The sequence below is a fragment of the Girardinichthys multiradiatus genome, chromosome 1 (assembly GCF_021462225.1).
Source record: "Girardinichthys multiradiatus isolate DD_20200921_A chromosome 1, DD_fGirMul_XY1, whole genome shotgun sequence".
NCBI lineage: Eukaryota > Metazoa > Chordata > Actinopteri > Cyprinodontiformes > Goodeidae > Girardinichthys > Girardinichthys multiradiatus.
The window spans coordinates 4,328,627-4,337,097 of record NC_061794.1 but is presented as its reverse complement, the minus strand read 5'-3'; the positions used below and the strand labels follow the sequence as shown (position 1 = coordinate 4,337,097).

At 38.9% G+C, this 8,471-nt stretch overlaps 1 protein-coding gene across 2 annotated transcripts; it reads right to left on the bottom strand.

Annotated features, from left to right (window-relative positions):
• Window positions 1-2,630: 2,630 nt before the first annotated feature.
• On the bottom strand, window positions 2,631-8,242 carry LOC124875135 (tumor necrosis factor receptor superfamily member 14-like). 2 transcript variants are annotated; one of them, XM_047377156.1, is made up of 9 exons: window positions 7,079-8,242; window positions 4,723-4,817; window positions 4,466-4,591; window positions 3,913-4,068; window positions 3,653-3,740; window positions 3,396-3,571; window positions 3,277-3,308; window positions 3,134-3,179; window positions 2,631-2,936 (listed from the first exon to the last, which is right to left on the bottom strand). In XM_047377156.1, exons 3-9 carry the CDS (start codon window positions 4,518-4,520, stop codon window positions 2,917-2,919), a joined length of 573 nt encoding a protein of 190 aa, XP_047233112.1. In that variant the 5' UTR covers window positions 4,521-4,591; window positions 4,723-4,817; window positions 7,079-8,242; the 3' UTR covers window positions 2,631-2,916. The 2 variants fall into 2 exon arrangements, with proteins under 2 accessions (XP_047233112.1, XP_047233020.1); XM_047377064.1 differs by lacking the exon at window positions 7,079-8,242 and having other exon boundaries at window positions 4,723-6,116.
• Between the last annotated feature and the right edge of the window lie 229 nt (window positions 8,243-8,471).

Below are 8,471 nucleotides of genomic sequence, written 5' to 3'. Positions count from 1 at the left end.
AGGATTTGTCTTCACTTTTCTAAATGGTTTCTTATCTAAAGTTATATCTACAGCCACCACCAACCAGAAAAACAGCATTTATGAATAAAATATTTGGACTTAGGCTGCTTTGATACTTCTCTCAGTCCAGTCTCTACCTGACCATAGCAGCCTAGGGTGGTCATAAAAATAAGAAAAGTGAACAAGTAGAGGACAGAAGAACCAGTGATTGGTCAGAAACAACAACCAGCTGTTTGGGAATCACCTTCTTGGAGCTCAGGTCCTAGTTCCTGGCTGTCTTACTGTATCCTCTTTGGGATTGTTCAGGTTACAACTATAATGATCATTGTGGTGAACAGTAGTCTTTGTGACATGATGTTAGTAACAAGAAAACAGCCTGGAACAGAACAAATTTAATTTTTTCTAATATCTGTGTCCTTTATGTATAAATAGAAAAAATACAATGAGCAGGTGCCTTTGATAAAAATCTGTGAAAAAGTAGCCAAAGTCCTTAAAACCCCAGAAAACTTAAATGTTAGTCATAATAATATTCTAAGGCAGGTTCTGGTGACCTAGCCTGAAGATATGATGAGTGGCACATGTTGGACCACTTGTTTGCTGAATATTGGACCATTTGCACGTTGCTGGACACCACCAGGCCTCCTGGCGTTTTTGGCCATTTTGTATGCAGGACAGTCCGTGCCTACTGATCCCATCGGACATTGCAACTGATATGACGGGCGCCCCAAGTCTGACGTCACAGGACGCTATACAGGAAGGCGCCCATTTTGACCATTTACTTTTCAGCTGGAGACCGTGACACGGTTACCAACATCTGAAGCATCACCTGGAGAAGAGTCCCGAGTGGATTTCATTTATTCTCTCTCTCGTTGGCCACCGAAGAATTCATAACTGAGGTTTCTGGAATAAGAAGGCCAGAAATGTCACTTTGCCGATCGAAGACGTGAGTTCAACACGTAACTAAAAAATCACGGAGTTTCAAAGAGCTCACCTATGGCCATGAACTTTGGGTCATGACCGAAAGAACGAGATCCCGGATACAAGCGGCTGAAATGAGCTTCCTCCATAGGGTGGCCGGGCACTCCCTTAGAGATAGGGTGAGGAGCTCGGCCATCTGGGAGGGGCTCGGAATAGAGCCGCTTCTCCTCCACATCGAGAGGAGCCAGTTGAGGTGGCATCTATACCGGATGCCTCCTGGATGCCTTCTTCGGGAGGTGTTCCAGGCACGTCCCACCGGGAGGAGGCCCAGGGGACGGCCCAGGACACGCTGGAGGGACTATGTCTCTCGGCTGGCCTGGGAACGCCTTGGGCTCCCCCTGGAGGAGCTGGAGGAGGTGTCTGGGGAGAGGGACGTCTGGGCGTCTCTGCTGAGTCTGCTGCCCCCGCGACCCGGTCCCGGATAAGCGGAAGATGACGAGTACGAGTACCTTGTTTTGTCCTAGTCGACTGTGATGGTCAGACCATATTTTCCCTTTCGCCAAGGAGGACAGAGTACGAAGATTGACCGCTTTTCCTGAAGTTAACTGTGGACACACAGTAACTTCCAACTTCCACCCCATTCTCTCTCAACCCCGCTCAGAAGGGAGACAACGACAAGTAAAACCCATCCTTTATTTTATTTCTTAGAAAGTCTGGGCAGGGTACAGGAGGTTTTAGTGCGATGAGATTCGCTATTTAATCTAATGTGTTCTGATTGATATGTGCATGTAACCTTTTTATTGAAACTTTCATGTGACGTGTTTGACGTCTGGAGGCCGCTGCGATACCCAGCTTTGTGTGTGTTGCGGGGTTGTTGAACACCTGAGAGCAAGCGCAGGTGCGCTGTGAGACTGGACTGTTAAAATAACCTCATGGCAAAATTCACCATTTTCTTTGTCTTCAACCTCACTGCTTGCTAGCTTGCTGCCAAAAGTTTTATAACTCTTTGTCTGCTCAAGAGTTGGGAGAGGTTTTATGACTGAGTATAACTGAGTTACAGTTGGAGCTGTGCCCCACCTCCACTCACCACAACATCCCTTTTGTCATATTATCATTTTTGCCATAACTGCTGGTTTGATCCCATACGCATCCACTGCTGTTTTGCTTTATTTTGTTTAGCTAGATATTTTACCCTTTTGTGTAGAACTTTGCATGTTTGAGTAGGTGAGGATTATTAAATCGGAAGAGCGAGTGTATCAGGGCTGTGATTTAATAAATATTCACATAGATGGTAACAGAAGGCGTTCTGTGTTTATTTTGTGCAAGAGTGATTTGTCAGTCAAGATATGGTTGAAGTTCCACACGTTTTGGCAGAAATGTTCGATTAAACAGTGACATCTCTGGTAACAGTTATCAATTTTTACTGAGTATTTAACGGTTGTAATTATCAGAAGCGTTGAGCCACAATTACAACACCAGAAGACATCTCTGGTCTCAATTCATAAGTGAGGATTTTGGTTAAGAAATTAATTTTGTCAAATTATGATTTTTAATTATAATTATTGATAAAGATGAATTAATCAATAATCATAATTCCAACAAGCAAGGCTGCAGCAAACTGGTTTTAAAGCTGGTGAATAAAACCTCTGATGTGATTCTCAGAACTCAGGTTTCTATTAAAACTGTACAAAATGACAGAGTTTCATCACACATGAAGTTGCTGATTTACTGAACATTTCCTCTAAATCATTCTGGGTTACAGTCACAGAGCTAATACAGCTACCAGTTTTCATGTAATCTTCAATTCCACACAGTCTGCAGTCTTCAAATATCTTAATACCAGAAGTTCAAATTTCTGTGCAGAGTGATCAGTCTAAGATGATGATCATGCCTCTGGTGGAGAAGAGAGTTTTACTTTTTTCTGATCACTGTAAAAACAATGACTCAGCATCCAGCTTGGTTGTATCTGGATCCTGAAGAAGATTTTCCCCCACGTGTTTAATGAAAGGTTTCCCTCTCTGTACAAAGAAAAGAAAAGAAAAAAAAGAAACAAAACAATTAGATACTGATGGAGAGATCCAGTGCGGGAGCTCAGTTCTTTATTTATCAGATCAGTTTATTTTATTCCTCAGAGAAAGTTTCAGTCTTCCAGAAAACTGACAAGAAAAACTATCTATCCTATAATATTGTAGTAAAGAACAAAGTTCTATCTTACCTGGTGTTGTCAAAGGATTGCTGTGTTCTGCTCCTTCTGCATCTTCCTATCATTTACAAGATGAGAAAAATTAATTTCTTTAACAAGCTAAATATTTCTATTAATATCTGTTAACATTACACTTCAGTTAGAAACTTACATACCCTTTGGGGTTTTTGTAGTTTTGTGCAAATGACTGTTAAAAACAAAATGTTATAATTATTACAACAGAAAATTATTTACTTTCTGCTGAGAGTATTTTAACACTCTTAATTCATCTCACCTGCTTTTGCCTTCCTCCGATGTTTCCAGAGAAGATAAACAGCAACAATCGCTGCTAAAACTAATAAAACCACCACACCGATCACTATTCCTGTGATATTGGAACCTTCTTCTCCACATTCAGCGTCAGTTGAAGCTGTTCCTGCTTTTATCAGCTGAAGGTTTTCTTTTTCACATCTGAAATCACAGAGACGTGCATGCAGGTAAATACTGTGGTAAACATGCTGTGTGTTCATGCTGTTTATAAGACTAGCTTACTGTCTGTGTTGCTGACAAGACAACATTGTCCCATTAGAAAATGTTCCACTGAAGCAGTCAGAGCAGTCTGTGTCTGTGGAGGCTGTTCCTGTACAAACACAATCAGTCAGCATAAAGTTGGTCAGAAGATTCTGATCATATTTTCACTTCTGACCAACATGTAACTCAATTTATCATTTTCAATGTTTGGTTATAAAATGTAAAAGTCAGAATTCATCTAAAAGTCAGAGGATGAATGTTCTGAAGAGAATCAAACCAACCTTTCTTGCTGATGTACTGTCCTGGTTCACAGCTCCTGTGTTTCTGTGCTACACCACAGCCTCCTGATTTAGGGTCTGTAAAGAAGAACCCCTCCATTAGTTCACAGACTGTGTCTGCATATGTTCTACATCCTTGTTTGACCATCAGACCAGCTCCTGTGAACACACAGATTACACATGCAGAGATAAAACTTCCACCAACATGGTAAACTTAAACACATCTTATAGTGAGACAGAACAGTTTGTCCAACTGCATTAAAACAGAGGAAAATTTATTATACATAAGAAGCATAGAGGTATATGAGAGTAATTGATCATGTCATTAAAAATTGATCCTCAGTGATCCAGAACACAACAGTCCTACGTCCTTTAATAGAAGATAGGAAGCCTCCTGAAGGAGAGGTAATAATAATAATTTACTTTGCTCTCTAACCACTAGGCCACCACTCCCCAGTTTTTTTTTATAATTTAGGTGAAACGTCTTTAATAAACAAGAAGTCATTAATTGTCTTCTATTTAAGCACATAAGTAGAAAACGTCAACATAACTGCACCTGAATCACAGGTAGAACATGGAGTGCATCTCTTCTCTCCATTTGGCAGGTCCATATAAGTTCCATCTGTGCAGGGCAGACAGGACCTCCTTCTGAACTCCGTACAGTCTGTTTTTACTCGACTGCCTGTTGAATAGTAAAACACCACATTTATTCTTTAGAGGAAAAGTCTTGAACAGGATGGATACTTTGTTACTAGGCAAAGTAACAGAGCCTACATCAGAATGAACAGTGAATAATCGTTAATTAGAACATACCAGAAGGACACAGTGGGCAGCACTCATTTCCTATCTTTAGATGACATGTGATGACATGTGATGGTATGGACGCTGAAGGCTCTCATTAAAATCATCTGTGAAGAGCAGGGAATATTTATTTAGTGAATTAAAACAAACCAAAAGCTTCTTGAATGACATCAGTGATTCAGTTTAATTGAAGATTAAAACATCTGAATATAAATAAATTTACCCACAATAACTAATTTTAAAGTGTGCAAATTAGAAAAAAGTTATGTCAAGCTAAGCAATCAGGGAGTCACAAAAAAACAAACAGGACAGTGAAGAAAGGTTACTTGCTGAGCCAGAGAGAGGGCAGGACTTAATGACCTGCTAGAATGGTCATGCTATCTCAAGTGCGATGATCTTTGCACATTTTACTTTATAGTAGGCCATTTGCTGTCGTTTCAAATAAATCCATTTTGCTGCAGAAATACATTCAAACTGATAAATCAGCATTATGGGTTATTATTGAGCTGTACATAAATGCATAGAAAAAAGAGCAGCATGAGACTGCATGCAGGAGTTCTGCTGAGAAATCCTGATCCAGAGCACCTTTAAATCCAGGCAGGGCACACATCTACAAAGGTTCTCATAGTTCATAGAAAAACTTATTTACTGCAGCTGGCCAACAGAGGAGGAAATGAACAATACAGTTCTGACCAAATGAGGTTGCAAACCACAGTCATGTTTATTCCAGGGGCTGTAATTCTCCAGAGGGATCAGCTCTAAGGTGTTTCCTCTCTTTGTTTTAACACTAGAACTCCCAGAATTCTAACTCTACTAGAACTCCCAAGCCCGTCAATTTGACGGCCCTGGGAATTCTAGTGTTAATACATTTAATGTACACGTCAGTCTGGTGTTTCAGAGGCAACATGTTCTGTGAAGTTTCATTTATAAGCTGAACCCGTTTAGGTAAACACCTTTGGATTTATACGTTTTTATGTCACCTTACATATTAACAGAGGTGCTACAGTATATTTGTTTAGGGGAGAAGAATGCATAAGGATCACAGTGCTATTAACCAGAAAAAAACTCTTCTGTGTTTTATTGCCCTATTTAGGATTTAACAGATCTTAAGTTTCTGCAGCCAACTACTTATAAAGTCAGGAGAAAAATAGTAAAACCACTGTGTTTTGGATTTTGTCAGGCCTATCTTAAAACAACCACTCAGCATTAGAAGAATAATAAAAAACCCTCAATTACAATAGGCATTTACAGCGCTTTAGATGCTCAGACCTAATTATATTATACTGTGAACAAGTATCCTGCCACATATTAGGACAAAGATCAAAAAGTAAATCAACTGTGGACTCAGATTGAGCACAAGGCAAACAATAAATGATTCAAACAGCAACCTGTCAAAAATCTGACACATTTACACTGACTTTAATGTATTCAGCTATTAATCTCTACATACAATTATGTGTGTATGAATATAACTGAAAAAACCCAGAACATAAATGTGGAAACCATCCTTAAAGTCACTGATGAAAACACTCCATTATTAAGTGGCTTTCAGACATTCATTGTGACAGCATGTTTTTTCCTAAGAAGGTCCAAACAAGTTGCTCTATGCCCCAGTCAGGGTTCTAACACGTCTGCAGGTTCTGGATGTTATTATTTAACAGCCTATGAGAGGGTGAATAACCTAACAAAGGCTTTTCTCCACAGACTAAACAGCTAATTTTCCTTTTGAAAATCACCCTGACTTGACCCTAAGCAGACTTTTCTGTCCCTTTCACATTTGATTTTAACAGTGATAAATTTAGGGTTCTGCACAAGGAGAAATCTTTGCTCTCCAAGTCAGACTCCAAAGGATCATCATAGATAGGCAGGTTAAAGCCAATTATTATCAAAAATATACAAATATAAATTCATATAAGAGGAGGATCCCATCAGAAAAAAGTGATGAAAGATTAATTTGGATCGCTTGCTGCAGTTATCACTCAGTCCTCAACACAGCTGTCCCAGGTTCAAGTCCTGAACCCAAGGACCTATGTTGCATGTCCCCTCCTCCCCCCCTCTCTCCACCCAACTTCCTGTCTGCTTACTATTTATAAAAAAAACAACAACAAAAAAAACTATTCTCTACAACAAATTACTTTCTACTGCAGGTAACTGATCACCAAAACTTCAGAATTCATAAAAAAGTCTTACTCATAAGTGCTTCCATTTAAAACATACATCCTGTACAGAATAAAGACATAAGCCTACTAAATAAATCTGAAGAGGATTCACAGGAAGACTAGAGTACCTTTCTTACCATCTCCTTAAATGACAAAGCGATACGCTCCTCTCCCAAACAATGCTGCTCTGACACACTTAGAGCTCCTACCTTCAGTTTGCTTCTCTGTTACTTCTTCCCCATTAGTCCACATCCTCATCATCCCAGCAAGGCCTGACAATCAGTGTTTTATTTTGAGGTTATATGATGACAATAATCTACTAAGCAAATGAAAATATTACATTACATTTACAATCAACAAAAAGTCACTTTAAGCATTAATAAAGCTACAGATAAACATCCAGGATGGTTCAGTTCTGTGACGGAGTTCTTTAGTAAGGTAGTAAAACCTTAATTCCTGTTTTATTCTCAAAACCATTCAAAACGGACATTTGTGATGACTCATAAATATGTGTTGAAATTTGTCACATGGTTATGTATTTATGAGAAAAGACAGCCTGGTTTACTGAGTCATGCAGAAAATGGCAGAACCAGAAGAAAACAAAAGAACATACAGTATAAGCTGTCTATCATACCACATTTAGCCCTGAGCTTTATGAACTCCAACACTAACCTGTGGAAACCACAAACAACAAAGATTTTTTCATATTTCATACAGTGAGTCAATCCAGACTGAGTTGTTTGATTACGTCTCTCCATATTCTTATTTCTAATCAATTGTAGGGTGTTGCAATATTACCTTGTTTTTAAAAATATATTGTGGAATATTCTACTTCTAATTCATATCTAAATGTCTTTGCATTCAACCTTCATGCAGTGGAATTAATAAGATATTAATGCTGGAAATGTTAAGTTAAAAGTGTTTTACTTCAAGTAATCTACCAGCTGCTCTAACCATGTAACCAATTTTTAACACGTCTCATATTGTCAAGACTTTATTTTCAAATGCTTATTGATGATTGGCAACATAAGTTAATTTTGTTTCTTGCATGATTACTACTTTTTTAAACCTTTATCCAAATAGTTGACTGTGTCTCAACATGCTGGTGTTGTGAGACTGTAGGAGGACAAAGTGACTGAGACAAGGGAAATAGGTTTTTAGGTTAAACTGAATAAAAAGAGGCAGAGAAAACAATAAGGCAGCAGGTCAGTTCTAAAGATAATGCAAACTAAACTTAAACCGTAAAACCAAAGTCTCAGTGAAAACACTGAAGGCTCTACAGGCCTACAGCAAAGAAAAATAAAGACACTGGGTATAAAAGAGCAGCTGGTTTTGGAGAAAATGATACAAAAAACAGAAGGTAAATTTCACTACACATAATAAACTGCAGAAAAACGCAAAAGTCTTTACTCACCCCTGGAAATCAATGAATTTAGGTGTTCCAGTCACTTCCATGGCCACAGATGTAGAAAATCCAGCATCTAGACATGCAGACTGTTTCTACTAATGTTTGTAGAAGAATGGATTGCTCTCAGGAGCTCAGGAAATTCCAGTCTGGTACTGTGATAGGAGGCCAACTGTGCAATAAGTCAGCTTGTTAAA

Coding starts and splice junctions, on each gene's coding strand:
- LOC124875135 (XM_047377156.1), bottom strand. CDS start 4,520: ATGGACCTGCCAAATGGAGAGAAGAGATGCACTCCATGTTCTACCTGT. Junction 3,741..3,912: donor ACAGTACATCAGCAAGAAAG/GTTGGTTTGATT, acceptor GTGTTTGTACAG/GAACAGCCTCCACAGACACA. Junction 2,937..3,133: donor CAATCCTTTGACAACACCAG/GTAAGATAGAAC, acceptor TTCTTTGTACAG/AGAGGGAAACCTTTCATTAA.